The sequence below is a fragment of the Phalacrocorax aristotelis genome, chromosome 2 (assembly GCF_949628215.1).
Source record: "Phalacrocorax aristotelis chromosome 2, bGulAri2.1, whole genome shotgun sequence".
Classification (NCBI taxonomy): domain Eukaryota; kingdom Metazoa; phylum Chordata; class Aves; order Suliformes; family Phalacrocoracidae; genus Phalacrocorax; species Phalacrocorax aristotelis.
The window spans coordinates 53,290,449-53,308,399 of record NC_134277.1 but is presented as its reverse complement, the minus strand read 5'-3'; the positions used below and the strand labels follow the sequence as shown (position 1 = coordinate 53,308,399).

Sequence of the window (17,951 nt, the reverse complement as noted above, 5' to 3'; positions counted from 1 at the left end):
GTCAGCTGCTTCTTCACTGTGTTCTGGTCTGAACACTATACTTCCGGTTTACTCATGATTTGTTTTTTTCTGTTTCATGAAGGTTTACACTAGTTTATCTGAACATGTTAAATAATTGGATTTTAATTAGATTAACTTCTGAAGAGAATCCTTACATTTACTGTTTCAGTTTATAAGTTTTATTTCAGTGGTACTTATTGCAAAGTTGTTGTGCATTAGTGTTTCTATTTTGATGTATATACTTCTTTTGGAATTATTGGCTCTTTTGGTATGAAAGCTCAATACTCAGTGTCAGGGATGTTTTTGAGAAGAATGGGTTAATGTTTGTTTAGAAACTTGGGAAATCCAGATGTGCTACTGTCATCTTTTAAATGCTGCCCTGGCTACTTCCAGGGTTGCTTATCATGGTAGAGGAAATTTTTGCAACATCTCTCTCTTGTGAGAGGACAGTTGCAATGCAGGGGTTTTGGGTTTTGTTGTTGCTGGTTTTTTTAACCCTAGTATGTCCTTTGAGTTACCTCTGACAGCAGGTTATTTGCCAACCTGATGAAATTATTGGAAGATTTAAAAGTAGGCTCTACTGTATTTTTCATTTTATAAATCTGAGAATAGCTACACTCTTAAACTTAAGTATCTGTCCTGCTCTACATGTGTCAACTCTATAAATAGTAATTAGTGATTAAATAATTAGTAATTAGTGATGCTTTTTTTTGGTGCTGTATTTAAATACAAATTTCTCAACCAAAATATAGAGTAGTATTCTGTTTGGCTAATGATATGCCAAATTATAGCTGTTCTTCCTGAAATTAGATGTACAGGTAGGAACAGCAGATATTTCTGACAGCTACAAAGCCATTTTTCACTAAAGGAGTGTCTATTCTACACTATCTTAATGTTTGAAAGTGTCTGTGAGGGAGTGATTTAAGTGGACATGATTGATTTAGCTTCATCTAGTGTGAGCCTACCTGAGGCTTCCCTCCTCAGCATTGACAAAAAAATATAATAGTTTATGTCAGTTAAATCAACTCTTCAAAAGTGTACTTCAAATTTAGGTAGAGTTTGTAGTGAGGTCAAGTCTTAAAAAGAGTAGTCTTCAAATACGTGTATCCATAACGACTTGCACCTCAAGGCTTCTGAATGCATATAGCAAGTATGTTAGAAATATTTCTCAAGCTACACTTGTCCTCTTAAAGTATTATGTTGGTGGTAAGGAGAGGAGGAGTTTTAAGAAGTAAAATTACTAAATGAGGTAGTCACTGTGGAAAAATGGGGGGGGCATGTAAGGTAGTTTGCACATTTGAGAACAAAATGGTGCAGGTGGGCACATCAGAGAAGAAAACGTGCTTGACCGCAAGAACTTGACCCAACTTTCTCTTTGCTGAGGTGGTACTGTATTAAGAGTAGCACAGAATAGAGAATTCTACATTTTTTTTCCCAGGACTTCTAACTTGCTATTACTATGTTTTATTGTACTATTATTTACTATTACAGTACTGAAAAGTAAAACTTTTTCATTGCAGTTTTGTGTATCAGAGGAAGTTGTTTTGATTTTTCATAATGTTGTTGAATACCATGTTTTATCCCTTTCAAAATCTTAGTATGTTTTCCTTAGATTCAGAAAAATTATTTCAATAACACTTTCACCACTTTTTTGTCTGCTGAAATTTGTGTTAGCCTGCACTTACAGACTTAGTTTAGTCTGTTCCCTGATTCAAGAAAGGATTGGTTATTCTGCATTGTTCTTTAAAAGAATAACGCAGTGATTTTTGGTTTTGTTTTTTTTTAATCCCATATTGCAAACATAACAAGATGCATTTTTGTATAAATGCATCTACCAGAAGGTTTCAAAACTGTCTTTGTTGTTGTTCATTTCCCCCCTTCCTCCTCCCCCAGCCAATTTTTGATAGGATTGCTGAGGTTTTGTTTTTATCTAGGATTTACACTAAGAGGTCCTGGATTACTCTGCTTTCTGAAGCATGCTTACTTTTGCATCTCCTGCCATCTCAGGTCACTGTGCTGTCCCACCCAAATATTTCTAGGTCAATGTGCCTTTTGGAACAATTTTTCTCCATAAGAAATCTGTTGCTTAGGACACTGCAGTACTGCAGCTCGGAAGTGATTAAATACAACTGGTGTTCTTATCCATCAGGTTTTCTCTATTTTTTTTTTTCAAGAGAAAAAATAAATTATTGCAGTTTGTATGACTCAGGCATCTGAAAGGTGGCAACATCTGTTGCAAACTTGTAAGAAATATTTTGAGTCTTTCCTTAGAGTTTGTTTCTCCAAACATAGGGTGCCTTAATAAGTAAATAAATAAAATTCTTGAATGCATATACTGGTTATGAAGCAGCTGATGCTGTTCTTGTCTTGTTATCTGTATGTTGCAGCATTTTTTTTTTTTTAATCTTTAACATAATTTTTTGGCTTCAATGTGTTTTCGTAGTTTTGAATCTATCACAGTTGAAGCAGCGTAGAAGGAGTTTTCCAAATAACCATGTGTCTTCCTGGAATTAGTCGAAAAAGGGAAAACCAGATATTAGCAGTTCATCTGTGCATCCTCTTAGGAATTTTATGTTTGCCTGCTTGCCTTTTGAAAGAAGTGTCTGTGTCGCAAAATGGAGCAGTATTTGACTTGTCCTCTGGAAATCTGATTCGTTCACGGGAGACAGATCCTCTGTCTCCATAAGAGAATGGAGACGTGCTCGGATGCTGTCTGGTGGTATTACAAGCATACTGTTAAACACAGATACAGCCACTGGCTCTGGAAACTCCTAAGCTGCTGTTCCTTTGTAAGCTGGGAGGGTATACATAAGAGGAGAAGCATAGGCAGTGGTTCTTGATTTTTTTCCAGAAGTATCTCCTACTGGCAGCTGTTGGAGTCTGGATTGACCTTTTGTACCTTTAAAACAGCTGTATTTCTATTATCTTAGCAGATCTTTGTTTTTCATGCAACTGTTAACATATTTCTTTGAACAAAAATGCAAATGTGAAAACAAATAGAAGTATGTGCTACAAGTTTTATTAATACTGTGCGGATGAATCGAAGCAATTTCTTCCTTCCAGCTGAGAATTTTTTCTCTGATTTGTCTCCTTGGATTTGGTGAAACTCTAATTGACTGTTCTACAAATAACTTGTTGACCTAAGAGCAATCCAAAGCATGTGTTTTCCATGATCATGTAGCCTTTTCGTATTTCAGGTTTAGTGTCAGATTCCTTCAAATTTTCAACAACATCCCAACCATTTAAAAAACAAAAAGTCTGGGGTAACCTTCACATACATGGATAACTTGTCCCTTCAAACTATGTGGTAATTGTAATTTCGCACGTGTACTGCATGACATGTGAGAAAATTGGCATTTGCTCTGAAATTTACAATTTTTAATTTGAGAAATCTTTACAGCTTGCTGTGTGGACCTGATATCTTCAGTGAGTTTAAAAGCAAAGCCTTATTTTATTGAAAGTCATATTGTACACTGTAAAGATGAGCCGTAGCCATCTACCAATCTGTTCAATAACCTGTCACACAGGGTAACAAAATACACAATGTGTAGGTCCTTCTAACTGCTTAGCTTAGGCTACTTCTAACTCCTTTTGCCTAGGTTCTTAGCAGATTCTGTGGAACAGTTCCAATGTTATTAAGCCTATCTTACTGTATGGTGAGACTTAATATCAGGATCTTGTTTTCAGACTTCTTTTTTCCTCTCCTATAGTACTAGAGAAGTGCTAACACAAGGCATGCTCGGGTTAAGCATCATGCTCTGGGGAGGTGACATTGCAGCCAAGCCTTCTACAGAGCTGAGCTCAGCCGCCGGTGAGACCTCTGCTGGCCATTGAAGTCAAGTGCTCTTTTTGTAGCACAAGAACATTCGTGGGTTTTTAATACGGTGTCCTTCACTAGGTGACAGTTTTTAAATGAATGGATAAGCCTCTATGACATTGGTTTCCAAAACTTTGTTTAGAGCAAGTGGTTGTTCACGTCGCTAAAATATTTAAAATAGCTTCAAAAGCATGCATTATTCTAGGGAAACTATTCCTGAAAGTATCTGCACATCAAACATGCATTAATATTTACATGGTGTAGTGATTATTAACTGAATTTGAAAGAAATAAAACAAACTTTAACTAACAGTCTTTCCTCTTACTGTGAAAAATTTGCTTTTGGGGAGCACATAATTAGCTTTAGGAGTCTATTAATAATGAATTTACCTTTTTAATTATTGCTTTTTGGTTTTGTGGTTTTATTTAAGCATGCTAAGTTAAGCCTCTGTATTTTTTGTTTTTTAGATTTGACACAGTTGAAGGCATGTAAGTGGTCATTTAAATTTTTCCAAAAAACTTAAAGACAAAAATTTTATAAACACAAAAAGGGTTTCACTGTTTTATGTTTCAAATTTAAAATAGTTTCCTGTTATCCCACTCTTGGCATTGTTTTTTTTTTTTCCCTAGCAGGTTTTTTTTTTTTTGTTCTAAAGCTGTGCTGATGTAAACTTTAGGAATTTACAAATACTTTCAGTGACAAGTATCTCTGTAAAAACCCATCCTTTTTAGAAACTTTTTGGCTATGCCTCAAGACTAATTCGGTCAAATTTCAACAATGAGTAGAGTTGCATAAATTGACATTCCCCCCCCATTTCTATCTGTAGCTCAACCATCTCTATATAGATGCTTATAAAGAATTGGTGGAATTTTCATCCTTATCTGTAAATTTACAACTCTTCATTAGATTGGGGAATTAGTTACTTTAATCTTTTCTGACCATGGTTTTACTTTATTACTGGCTCGCAGAGGTTCCACTTTGCACGTATCTAGAATAATTTTCATTTTGGGAGATTAATTTAGAGGGCTGTTTTAACATAAATCCTGTGAAATCAGTTAATTGTTTTACACCTTTGTATAGTGGTTGGTGGTTGTTTTTTACTTCAGCTCTTTTTTTTTTTGTTTAAGTCCCTTGTATAGTTTTATCCTGAAATACAGGATGATGTGCTTTTACCCATGTCACATACTTAAGACCTAACAAAACCAGTTGTGACCTATGTTGTAAAGCTCTCAGCTGTAAATGCTCGCTTGTTACTTTATGAAATTTTCTGTGCAGTCTGATTTTTACCACTTTCTCAAATACAGCCACGTGATATCCCCATTAGGTTATTAGGTTGTCAATAGAAGGATGGTTCCACTCCCATTTCAAGTCTGTAGAAACTGCAGCTATGATTCCTCAGTATTCAGATCTACTTCCTAGGTTAATTTTCGAAGAGCAGATACAGTTGAGAACTTTATACTTCTAAAAGGTAACAAGAAAATAGTCTTGTTTTGACAGCTGGTTAGCTTCCACAAGTACTGCTACTCACCTCTTCTTTCATTTCCTTCTTATTTTTGTGTATTGTTGTATTTCACTTGTGTGTTAACCATTTTTTTTTATTCCTTGACAAAATTTGCCAGCAGTTGGCCTTCTGACGGGCTAAAGTAAACATCAGACTAAGCATCAGTTTCAGTACCATATATTATACAGCATTTTACTCGCTAATCCAGGCTTTGCAACTATTAGTTCAGATTCCATTACATTTTATTTTTTAATAGAAATGCCATTTTCTTCCTCCTCTCCCCCCACCAATTGTCACCTTTAAAATACTGGTATTTGAGGAAAAAGTGCATATGGCCTTGAGTTCATATGACATTGATTACTTTCACTGTATAGTTAGCTGGTGGGCAAGCAGGAAAGCTAAAATGAGCCATTTACAGTCAAAACAGATCTTAACTATTTTTGATATATAAACTCCTTTAAGAATGAGTGGCAAATTCTGAATCAAAATAGACATTGCTAATTACATTTCAGTCATCACTAAAAGTCAATTCTTTCTCCTTTTAGAATGCTTTTTCTGCATGATTTGAATCAGAACAGGTTTTATGTTTTTTTAAGAAATGAAAATAAAATTGGTTTGGGTTTTTTTAATAGGGCTTAGGCTTGCAGCCTCTATTTTACAATCTGCTGGTCTGAATAACTTTTGCATACATTACAGTAGATGTCCTCTGCTGGTTAATTTTAACAGTTCCAAATATATTCAGGTCTTCATTTTTTTACCAAGACAATAGTTAAAACTTTGTCATTTTAAGCTGTGCATACTCAAAACTGAAACAAGAGGCCAGTGGTTTGTTTTGATTGCTCTTGGTTGAGCAGGAGAAAAGTCTCTCGAGACTGTATGTAGCAATCACCACTAGATCAAAATCATCCTGCTTTATTGGATATTTAGTGTGAAACTTGCTATTTAATACCTGTATCGCCATAACATGGATTGCAGGCTTATACAGCTTCAAGAATTCAGTAGAATCCAGGAAAGTAGTTACCAAAAAGTGTGTAGAAAATATAAAAATAATGTACATTAAGTTTATTAGGAGCTTTCTAAAGGAAAATCTTCCAACTAACGCTTTCATGAAATATTGATGTTCAGTTGCCCAAACCTTTTTTGCAAAGTATGACCACAGTGTTCAACCCAGTTGTAATGTTAACTTACTTTTGGGCTCACATGGAACAGTGAAGATTTAGAGAGGAAATGGGATTTTTGTCTGCAACGCTCTTAAAATTTTTATTGTGTCCATTAATTTTTGTATATATTTGAACGGGAAGGAAAAAGATGCCTGAAGATCACTTGGAAGATGCTAATTTTTTTTGTTGTAACTTTGACTTCCTCTCTTCCCATGACCAGGTTCTCCTAAAGATAGAAAGTCAAGAGTTTCTGTTAACCTAAATGTAATGTAAATCATTTGTGGGAGAGGAAAAGATATTGTATGAAATGTTTTTTCGTTAAGCTTTCCTCAAACCAGTTAATATAAGAATGCAAATTGAGTTTAAGCTAGCAGTGCGTACAGCCATGCTACTTATCTTAATGCTTCAGCATTTTTATCTTGTGTTTTTTGTTTTTGTTTTTTTTTTTTTTTTACAGATGTCCTAATGTAACAGGCAGGAAAAATAGTTCTTATTAGCTAACTACTTCTTCTGGATTTCTGGCAGGAGCCCGTTGGCACAGATGGAGGAGGAAAGGAGGGAGCATGTAGCCAAAATGAAGAAAATGGAAATGGAAATGGAACAGGTGTTTGAGATGAAAGTCAAAGAAAAAGTTCAGAAACTGAAGGACTCTGAAGCTGAGGTAATCGAAATGTCTTAAACCTCAATATGCTTGAGGCTGAACAAGTGTAGAGATGGCTCTTTTTACCAAGACGTTGCAGCATAACCTCTGTCTAGGAGTCGATTCTGTAGTTAGATTTTATGTTTAAAGGTAGCTCAGTTACTCTTTCTCAGCTTGTTGTCTTTGCTGAAACGGTATAAGCCCAAACTTAAAATGTAATTTTAATGTTCGCATGCATTCTCTTTTTATTTTCACAACCACTGTGTGTTAAAATACTCCTCAACGTTCTTACCCTCTTTTTCTTCCTCTTCTTTGGAATATTTTATGCCTATTTTCTTCCACGTGCTTTAAAAAGTTCTTGAGACTTCCATGATTTACGTAGGCAAATGTAGTAATGATAATTTGCATATTTAAAAAGTATTTCAGAAATTTGATATGATGTCTATAAGAAGTCGTCTGAATGAGAATTACTAGACTAAGTGACAGGGATATATTATTGTCAGTGTTTTGGAATCATTTGAACATACATAAACTTTATGGATATTTAATTTCTGTCATCTCCAGGTGAAGTCCTCACAGTGACCCCGTTTATGGGCTTCAAGCACCTCACAAAGTGATCTTTTTAAGAGACTATTATAAAATTACATTTAAGCAGAAAATTAATTTTAAGTTTTGAGGAGGCAGCTTCCCACAAGAAGCCTAATAGAGAAGTTCAAAACTGTCAAAGTTCCAAAAGAAAGTTTGTTTCTAAATTTGAGGCAAAGTGAGGAAACTTCAAAGGGCAGTTGAAATGCTTGGCAGCCTAGGCTTTGTAAGGAGCCACGGCATACTGGATCAGAGGGGAAAAAAAATATCAGTCTAGATATTTATTTTTTTTTTCTTCATTTTGGAGAAGCAAATAGATAAGGATATAAATGCTAAGCTACACCAGTCAGCAATTTGAGGATTTAAAAGCTAGATGTTTTATCTGGATCACAGTGCTTAATTAGTCACCAGATTTTTCCTTCCTTGGTTTGTCTCAAATCTTTTGAACCCATTTATACTTCTGGCCTCCACACTCTCCTTGTTACATGAAAAACAAACAAAAATCTTCCTTTTTGTTTTTCATGTACCTCATGACTTTTTGACTGAGTGCATCCTGTGATACCTGCTTTTAGATTTTCATGCAATTCATTCTTTTTTCTTCACCCTTCATGACTGCATCGACTTCTCCTGTATTTCTCTAAATGTAGAAAAGTAGGCAATAGACAGTGCTGAGTAAAAAGCTTTAAAAAAAAAAAAAAACAACTGTAAAAGGAAATATGTTTTGAAGGGTTTGTGCAAGAGAGCAAGGAAAAAAGTGAGTTTTGTTTAACTCAATTCAGAAACGTGTTACACCACACAAAAGGAATCACTTTTCCTGACAGTGTCTCAATTCTCACATACAACACATTTGATTGTCAGTTTGTCCCATCAACTTGCAGAGAGACGTCTTATACTGCCCTGGCAGTGTAGACATTTCACTTCAATAACACTAATAGTAATTCATGAATAAATTAATCCACTTAATGTTCTCCCAAATAGATCCTTAATATAATTAATACTGCAGGATGAAATCAGTGTTTGGGGTGTTTTTCCCACAAAGAGTCAAAGATTCTGCTAAATCAAGCATTACTGATACCCAAATGCCCTGGAACGTGCTTCTTAACATTTGCATCAAATATCACAACGTTTTGGAACTTCCTTTTGTTCGCCACATGCAGCAGCTTACAACTCCTGTTTGTAACTTGGGCATGTTTTCTGTTAACTGTAAAATGAGACTATGGGATTAATACCCTTTTTGTTTCTGTTATCGCTAATACCTATAACTTTAGCGGGTTTGTTCTGAGTTACTTTTTCTGAGGAGAAAATATAATCCTCTGTTTTCTTGCATTAGTATAGTTGCTGATGTTTGTTACTACAGCTCTGAAAGTTGCTGCGTTTTCTGCACTTTTCGTAACTGTTTTCACAACTGTTCGTAACTTTTTCTATAGCTGCAGCGACGCCATGAGCAAATGAAAAAGAATTTGGAGGCACAACACAAAGAATTAGAGGAAAAGCGTCGCCAGTTTGAGGATGAGAAAGCGAACTGGGAAGCTCAACAACGTATTTTGGAACAACAGAATTCTTCCAGGTAAATTGGAGTCCTGTTCTGTAGTTTTCTGCTAAAAGGCAATTTCTGTGGCGGTAACAGTCAGTGGTAGTTGAGCACTACAGAAGTGTCACTTAAAAGCCAAGAAAAATCTGAACTGCTCTTAGTTATAAATGAGCATATCAGAAATTTGGGGAAGATGATTAGCTTCTAAAGCAGATTTTAATCTGCAGAAAACACTATATCCATACCTAACTAGATCTATCTAGAAAAATTCTCTCTGTATGTGAAAGTTCAGTGGCATCAGTTGTCTGAGGAGTGAAGAGTTAAAGCTTTGAGAATGCAAGTGTTTGATTTTCTGAGTCCTTGGAGGGGGAAATCTAGTGATAAATACATTGCTTGACTCCATGTAGCATAAGCACTGGTACATAACTTTCATACATTGTATTGCAACCAGTAAAGCTTTATAAAATGCATATTTAAAAAGATGTGCATTAAAGCTTTTTTTAAAAAAAAGATTAGAGCAAATATGCATTATTTAACAAACTTTTTTTTTGTATCGTTTTAGAACCTTGGAAAAGAATAAGAAGAAAGGGAAGATATTTTAAATGCATCATTTTGACCACCAGTTATGTATTAGTTGCCAATATGCCAGCCTGGACATCAGTGTTTGTTGGATCCGTTTGACCAATTTTGCACCAGTTGTATCCATAGTAATGGATTTAACAGCATGACAAATTTTTGTTAATTTTGATGGAGAATGAGATGCCTTGAATTGTCTAGGGTGTTGTGTACTTGGAAAAATAACAGCTCTGAGTACCTTTTTTCTTTTTTTTAAACAGATGTCATTTTAATGCAGAAGAAAACATTTTACTGTTGTACAATCATGTTCTGGTGGTTTGACGGTTTACAGGATACTAAAAAAATGCAAGGACTCTAGACTGTTTTTAGTGAGGATAAATTGCCATAATAAGATGCAAACGATGCTTCTCTATTATTATAATACAAGAATTCCATTCAGTGCAGCGTAACATACAATAATGTAATTTAGTCTAACACGGTTGACCCTATTTTTGACACTTCCATTGTTTAAAAGTACACATGGAAAAACAAAAGTTGTAGGCTTACAGTGCACCTAAGCTTTTTATAACAACCCCTTTATGTTTTGGGTTCTTTAAATATATGCTATTCTCATTTAGTAACTTCTTTAGCCAGAAGGATCTCATTACTGCTTCATTTTTTGTAATAACATTTAATTTAGATATTTTTCCATATATTGGCCCTCCTAAATAGAATATAGCTTCTTTCATATGGTAGGAACCAGTGAGTAAAACTTTCCTTTGACTCCCTTTTTACATTTTATGGTAAGTAGCTGGAAAATGCATTTATAGGTCATTTCTAGGCAAAATTGTGGAGTTAACTACCAACCTGTTTCTACCTGTGTGCAGTCTTTCTTTGTTTTACTAGAAATGGGAATATGGCCTCAAGAAAAACATCACCATTTCATATTTAGCTGTATTCATATACTGCATTTCTGTATTTTTGTTTGTATTGTAAAAAGTCACATAATAAACAATGTTGTGATGTAACACCCTGCTGTGTCAGAAACTTTAAAGGAGTTGAAACAGCCAAGAACTTCTTTGGGAAACCTTTGAGCCTTCTGCTCTCCATCCAGGCTGGATTGACCTCCGCTTTGATTTGCCCAAGGGTTAGTATAAGGTACAGAAAATGCCTTTGCGTTGTGGATTGTTAGAAAAACCCGGTTCCGGTGGCTGTGCTCGGAATTGGCAAAACAAGGGTCAGTCTTGCCCAGAAGAGGGCACCAAGCGTTCGCACCGCTGCGCTGCGTCCCGCTTGCTGTGCTTCCGGGCGCCTTCCGCGCTCTCTTGCACCTTCTGCAAGCTTTTCTGTGCATCTGGTGAGGTCGTCCTGTAACAACACGTTTGCAGCCCCTTCGGGTACTTCTGTTAGGCTCGTTGGCAAGGGTGGGATTTTTTGGTTTGGTTTTGCTTTTAGTTGATGGTCAGTTTTAATAAATGTAGTAGCCAGGAACTTGATATTTAAAATAATCCTGTAAGTTGTTAAAAAAATGTGGACTTCTGATGTCGCTTTGCCTGTGAAACAATGAAAAACAGCTCAGTTTTTGTAGATGTTCCTTGTTATTACCCCTGCTATCACTCTATTTCTGTTCACTTTTGTTTTACATGTGTTATGCTTACCAGAAATATCACTTACTCAGAGGTTCCCGATTAAAAGATGATGTTTTCGGTAGCCTATATAAAGGCCTACTTATAACTCATTTCAAATATTCTGCCTGTTTCTTTTCAGAGACAACACAGATTATCAGTAAATGGACATAGCTTTTCCTTTGAGGTAAACAGAATTGCAAAATCTCATCTTTTAATACATCATGGAGAACGTACATTGGCTGTGTCTGCCCCCGCTCCCTCAGGTTTCAGTTCAATAAATTGAATAATGTAAAGAACAGGCTGAAGTTATGTAGGTCAGAAGCTGCAGGTTCTGAATTGCATCAAAACTCAGGATGCGTTGTCTGTGGATATGCTAGTGCTTTAGCATTCCCATTTGCTCTGAAATAGGGATTACATTTATCAGGAAACCTGTTTTAGTTGTGCTTGTTGTCGTTCTCCCCACTCCTATTCTCTATCCTGCCACACACACACTCGGGATAATCAGAAACTAGTAGAAGCTTTTGTTAGATCTTTTGTATGAGGTCACATAGACATTCTATAACATAGCATTTGTATTTGAATTAAAATTTAGAAATCAACTGTTTGAAGTCTCTTCTGAAATGGAGCATTGCCCTTTTGGGAAGGCTTTGTCACTTCCTGTTTCTTAAATGCTTTGGGTTTTATGGTAAGTTTGGGCTGCACCAAAAGAATATGAGTTTGCCAAAAATTAGAATTAGTTTTCAGACTTTCTGCAGTCTCCAGTTGTGGTTTTTTTTATTTGGAAAAAAAAAAAAAGAGTAAGAGGCATGAACCTGTGCAGTTTGCAGTATAGTAGCTGTGTAGCCAATGAAAGGTCTATAAGCTAAAGAGGTACTATGATACAGCCCAGGACTTTTTTTCTTCCACTGAATAAATTATCGTTTAAATGTGTTATTTCTGTAAAGTCAAAACTCATTTTACTTGCGAATAAATGGCACTTAAATTTACCTGTATTTGTGTTGCCACTCAAAGTACATGCAGCAGAGGTTTTGTGGTGTGTGCGCTAGTTGGTCAGAAACCTGTTGCAAACAGGTGTCACTGGACAGTACTAGACTTGTCTCTTGTTTCCCTCATGGTATGCTGTGAAACATGACCTGTTTGACTGAGGCACAAAATAAGAGGTGTTAAAGTGTAGTTCCATACATCTGCTGCATGTTTCTGTAACGGTGGTAGTTAGGATAATACAGTCAATCTTCAGGCAGTTGTGAGGCTGGAAATTTTGCTACTCTGTTGTAGAATGAAGGTCTCAGTTCAGCTTAGACTGTGTTCTGTTAAAGAGGTAGTGAGGAAGGGAAAATAATCCTGGTCCTGTCATGCATGGCACTGCAAACAGCCATGTTGAACATGCAACTGCGCTAGTCCATGCCTTTATATGGGGGTGTGGGTAGATTTATATAGACACAGCTATGAAAATGCATGTATATTTTTATATATGAAGAAGTGAATAAAGCTGCAAACTTGGGGCTTTTTTCTGATGTGAAACACATTCCCGTATTGGGTTGCTTATCTGGCTGGCCATGATTCAGGTTCAGCATCTTAAGTATCTGGATGCTAATATTCCTGCTTCTGGCATGAAATACAAAGTATGGAGTTCTGATGGAGCATCGTTGTGGTTCTTTCAGTTTTCTCTGCAGTTTTCCCATTCGGTAGTCGGTGCCCAGCTGATGCCCTTTCTGACTCCTCAAAAGGCCACATGTTGGACTGTTTGAGTTCAGGTGACTTTGTATCACAAGTACTCCTTGTGGTTAGGCTGCTCAAGCAATACCAAAACCATTCCTCAGTTTGGCACCACAGGGAGCGAGGCAATCTGCATTTCCATTTCATAATTCCCAGATTCATAGAATGATTTGAGTTGGAAGGGACCTTCAGAGGTCATTTAGTCCAACCCCCCTGCAGTGAGCAGGGACATCTTCAACTAGATCAGGTTGCCCAGAGCCCCGTCCAACCTGACCTTGAATGTCTCTAGGGTTGGGGCCTCCACAACCTCTCTGGGAAACCTGTAAAAAATTTCTTACTTATATCCAGTCTAAATCAACCTCCTTTACTTTAAAACCCTCACCCCTTGTCCTGTCACAACAGGCCTTGCTAAAGAGATTGCCCCATCCTTTCTGTTGTCCCCCTTTAAGTACTGGAAGGTTGCAATCAGGTCTGCCCACAGCCTTCTCCAGGCTCAACAACCCCAACTTTCTCAGCCTGTCCTCGTAGGAGAGGTGCTCCAGCCCTTGGATCATTTCTGTGGCCCTGTGGATCTGCTCAAACAGTTCCAGAATAAGCATGAAGAATAGATTCTTAACTGTTTGAGAAGAGCAGAGTGTTGGTTTTGTCTTCATTGATTCAAGAAACCCCTCAATCTGATTTAACTCTAAGTGGCTTAAAACATTAATGCTTTTAATTGCTTCAATACAAACAAATCAATATGGAGGTCAAGAATTGGGCAGGCTTACCAGTTCATGCTTTGGAAATAAGGAGAAAGTGTAGGTGAACCTGTGGAGCAAACCGGTATATGAAGGGTTCATCTTCTGAGTTAGTGCAATAGTGTCAAGCTTAGGTTGTCTTTGGGTAGCCAGGACAGGCTGTGTTAGGTGCCCAGGGTAAGGATGTGCTTTTCCCTGGGGGCTAGCTGCTGAGGTTGCTTTTGCACACAGTTCTTGGGTTTCCTGTCAGCTTAATCTTAATGTTTACAAGCCTGTCTTAATGCAGTTTACAATTCTCCACCTCCTGACCTTACGCTATTTAAGGCTCAGCAAAAGCAATTACACCCTTCTCCACAACTCATGCCTGCTTTGGTCTACCTTCTGTTGAGTACCTCGCTCTGCCAGGTGGCTGGTGGGTTTGGTGGCCAGCCATCATGATAGCCTGCCCCTGACACCAGGACCTGCTGTGTTGCTGTTCCTGAAATGAGCTGCTCCTACCAACCGCTTCAGGAACAGAGCACTTCTGAAGCGTTGCACTGGGGTGTGGTTTTGCCCACCCCTGCCTTCCTGTTGCCACATGGTTGCTTCTCCCAGGAGCTGCTCAGCTGTTGCTCTTGGAGGCTTCGCTTCCAACTCGTCACAAACGTTCATCTTTAGAAATGTGCACTACTATATCCTGGTAAAAATAGCAGAGGTCTCTTTCAGATGTTGCAAATGGGATTCCCACCGCACCCGGATCTAACCAACCACCGGTTCTGGAACAAAGCACTATTCCTACCATCCTGGTCTGCTGATACAGGTTACCGGTCATCTTTGCCTACAGGCAGCAGTGAGGAAGCTCAGTAAGCAGAAGGTCTTTCCCTGCCTGTGGTTGCCAGGATATATAGCTGTGAGATCGGAGATTTGATCCGTTCATCAGATATCTACAGCTGCCTGGGGCATCCCTATGTGAGCAGGAGATGCAGGAGGGCATCTACAACTATGGGTTGGGGGCCCAGCAGCTGCACTGTGGGACCTGCAGGTGGACTGGGATGCCAGGCAGTGCTGCTGCGGAGGCTGCAGGTGCAAATAGTCCCTGTATCCTGTTTTTCTTCTCACGAGTTTTTAAAAGTGATGACCGGGGGAATAGATTCACAAGCAGTAGCATGAGAAGAAACTGCTGACCGACATAGGAAAATAAGAAGAAATCTTTGTCTGTCCCCCTCATGATTGGGAACACAGCTCTGGTTCTCTTTCTGTAATGTATCACCTCTGCGCTGTCATCCAGAGAGGTCTCTGGGGCAGCCAAGACGCTTGCTTTGTGCAGCCAGAGCAACTTTTTAATGAAAGTGATCATCTTTCAGCTTGCCCTGGAACAGCTAGACCACATAAGTCAAGGTAAAACTTGCAGGTTTGCTTTCCTGAGAATATTATTCCTCTGGCTTCTCTGATTCCCACCATCGCTAGTCTGCTAGCAATGATATTCATGGAAGCCAATGAAATAAAATGCAAAAAGCAGCCATGTTGCAATGACCAAGGTAGATTTTTATAGTTTATCAAGATCACTGAGGGGCAAGAGGAACCCTTTTTCTGATCTCAAGAGCTTCTCATTTAGATACTTTGAAAATAACTGGCTCCTCTCCTTTGGGAGCTGCTGAATCACTTCTCCCCAGACTTGACTCATCCATATGGTTCTTACAAGGCAAGTGTGATGGTGAATTTATGAAATCTTTGCTGATTTGAACTTCACGTATGCCTGAGGAAATGTTATTAAAATTCAGAAACAATTTGATTCTGCCGCCTTCTTCCCAGCAAAAGCAGCCCTGGTCTGTGGGCTTTAGCAAAGATTAACTGGAGCAGTATGAATATACCAGCACACTACTGGTTCCTTGCGAAGAAGGCGGCTTTACTTTGTACATGCCAAGTCTCAGAATCATGCTGACAGCCTTCAGGCTTTCACTTGGCCAATAAAGGTCTCTAAGAACTTGGGAAAATCACCTAAATTGTAGTTTTCTTGTTTTCCACCCAGAAAACAGAAAATCTGGTGTCCCTACAGAAGGTAAAATATCTTTGCTGCAGGGGATGAAGGCAGGGGCGTTAGTCTTGGCAAAATATATGAAACAGGTTTGGCCAGCTTCCGTGGCTGAGTGTCCTGCCGTCTGGTATGGCCTGAGCTCCTCGCCTTCCCTCTCTGCTGCTGCTTGGGTGGTTTTAGACCCCGCATGGAGCTGACTAAACTCCCAGAAAACTAACCAAGTAGTAAGTAGCAGCATAAATTCATCCTATCCAGTGAAAGCAGGTTCAGACTGAGTCAGCGTGATTCCCAAGGTTTTGCATCTCTGTTCCCCCCAGGACTGCGTGCCAAACTCCAGTGGGGTTTCTCCCCTGGCCCCACGGATGGATGCAGCATAGTCGCCATGAGCTGTCCCTGCCCAGCCGCAGCGCTGGCCTGGCCGCTCAGCCCTGTCCCCAGCTCTGCCCTGCTGCCCCTCCCCAGCATCACGACTGCATCTGCAGCTGAGACTCTCTTCCAGATGGTTGTAATTAAGAGATTTTTTCCCCAGAGGCATTTCACCAGGGGGAACAGCAGTCCAATGTTGCTGCTTCATCAGCTCTGCCTGCAGAGCAACCCTGGCTGCTTTTACTTTGTTTCTCTCTGACTGGCAAGCCACTGTCTCACAGAAACAGGGGCCTTTTTATTTAATCCTTTACAAAGAGTGTACGCTCTAATCCTCAGTACTACAACCCAATTCTTTGAATTGCAAATAGGGGCAGCAGTGCAATGCCAGTTCCTAGTGTGTATAAGGTTATGTGGTTGTTACAGTTCTTTAAAAAGAATTTGAAAAGCCACTTCTCTCTTGAATATAGCTTTTGGGTGCCCGAGGTTTGGCCACCCATGGTCCTCATTATCCCCCAAAATTTGTAGCTTGTACTTAAGAGGCACCAGGGAAGAAGTGGCAACTGAGTACCTACCTGGGCTCCTCTCAAGGCTTTGCAGGTGACGTTTCCTTGCCGTGGCAGCCCACCTGATTTGCAGACCTGTTGACAATGAAGAAACACTGTTGCAGCCCACCTGATTTGCAAATCTGTTTACAGTGAAGAAACTGAAGAGAAGGGAGTGTTTTGTGGTCCATTGTTTTCGCCAGCAGTACGGTGGAAGAGGAGTCGCTGACAGCTGAGTTACAAGCACAAAAAACCAGCCATTAGTCCCTGGAACATGCAGTGTTCCTTCCCAGTGCTCCCCCCTCCACCCTGCGTATTGGGCTGCAAAACAGTTTAAAACCCAGAAGTTACCCAAATGTCAGGAAAACCAATGTCTACCCATATTTAAGCAGCAGGTGGCAACATCCTCTGCCTTATGAAATTCAACTAATGGGTTCACGAAGGCTTTATCTTTCTTTCTCTGGGAGCAGGAGAAACTTCAGGCTCTGTTTGCAATCTCTGCCTTTCTCAGGAGCACCTTGCTGGTGCCTCCAATAAAGACGCACAGTAGGAAAGTACCTTGAATTTAGAGCTACGGTTCCTGTTTAGAAAGGGTGGGTTTTTTTCCCCAATATCTTTCAATGAGCACACCCTGAAGTGGGTCGGTGGTGTGTGAGGGAGTTGCAGGAATGCCTCCACGTGTACTGACAAATGCTTTCCTTACATGGTGGCTTTAGTAGGTTTGGGAAAGATGCAGAAAAAAGCTTTCCCTGAATACAAGGATGTACACGGGTGTGCGTTTTAAGGGCTTCTCAAAGGGGCAATTTAGAAAAACATCACTTTCCCATTCCCAGCATTTCCCTGCAGGGCAGCTTAGTGACAGCTCATGCCCAGGACCTTCCTTCTCTTCTTCCTGCCTGTGTTTCCCCAGTCTCCTGCCTGCCTTCCCCACAGCCGTGCTCTGCTCCCCCAGCCCTGGTCTCTCCTTCTCCTGCTCCTACAGTGACTTTGGGAAAAGACCCTATGGGGCTGCCCCCACCCCAGACACACCACGGCCTCATGCCCTGCCCCGACGCTGTCCTGCCCTTTTCCTCGACCCCCCACCGTCCCCGCCTGCCATTCGCCTTATCTCCACTTCCCACTGTGCCTGCAAAAACTCCTGGTACTGAGGTTTTTGTTG

The 17,951-nt window shown here is 39.3% G+C and overlaps 1 protein-coding gene across 4 annotated transcripts in view; it reads left to right on the top strand.

Annotated features, from left to right (window-relative positions):
* SEPTIN7 (septin 7) overlaps window positions 1–10,817 on the top strand; it is a 79,505-nt gene extending 68,688 nt beyond the window's left edge. For 2 of the 4 annotated variants that reach the window (XM_075083588.1, XM_075083587.1), the window contains exons 11-14: window positions 4,285–4,305; window positions 7,004–7,139; window positions 9,131–9,270; window positions 9,797–10,817. In XM_075083588.1, coding sequence (XP_074939689.1) covers window positions 4,285–4,305; window positions 7,004–7,139; window positions 9,131–9,270; window positions 9,797–9,836 — 337 coding nt within the window. In that variant the 3' untranslated portion in view covers window positions 9,837–10,817. The remainder of the gene's footprint in view (window positions 1–4,284; window positions 4,306–7,003; window positions 7,140–9,130; window positions 9,271–9,796) is intronic. The other 2 variants (XM_075083590.1, XM_075083589.1) reach the window with 1 other exon arrangement.
* The last annotated feature ends 7,134 nt before the right edge of the window (window positions 10,818–17,951 follow it).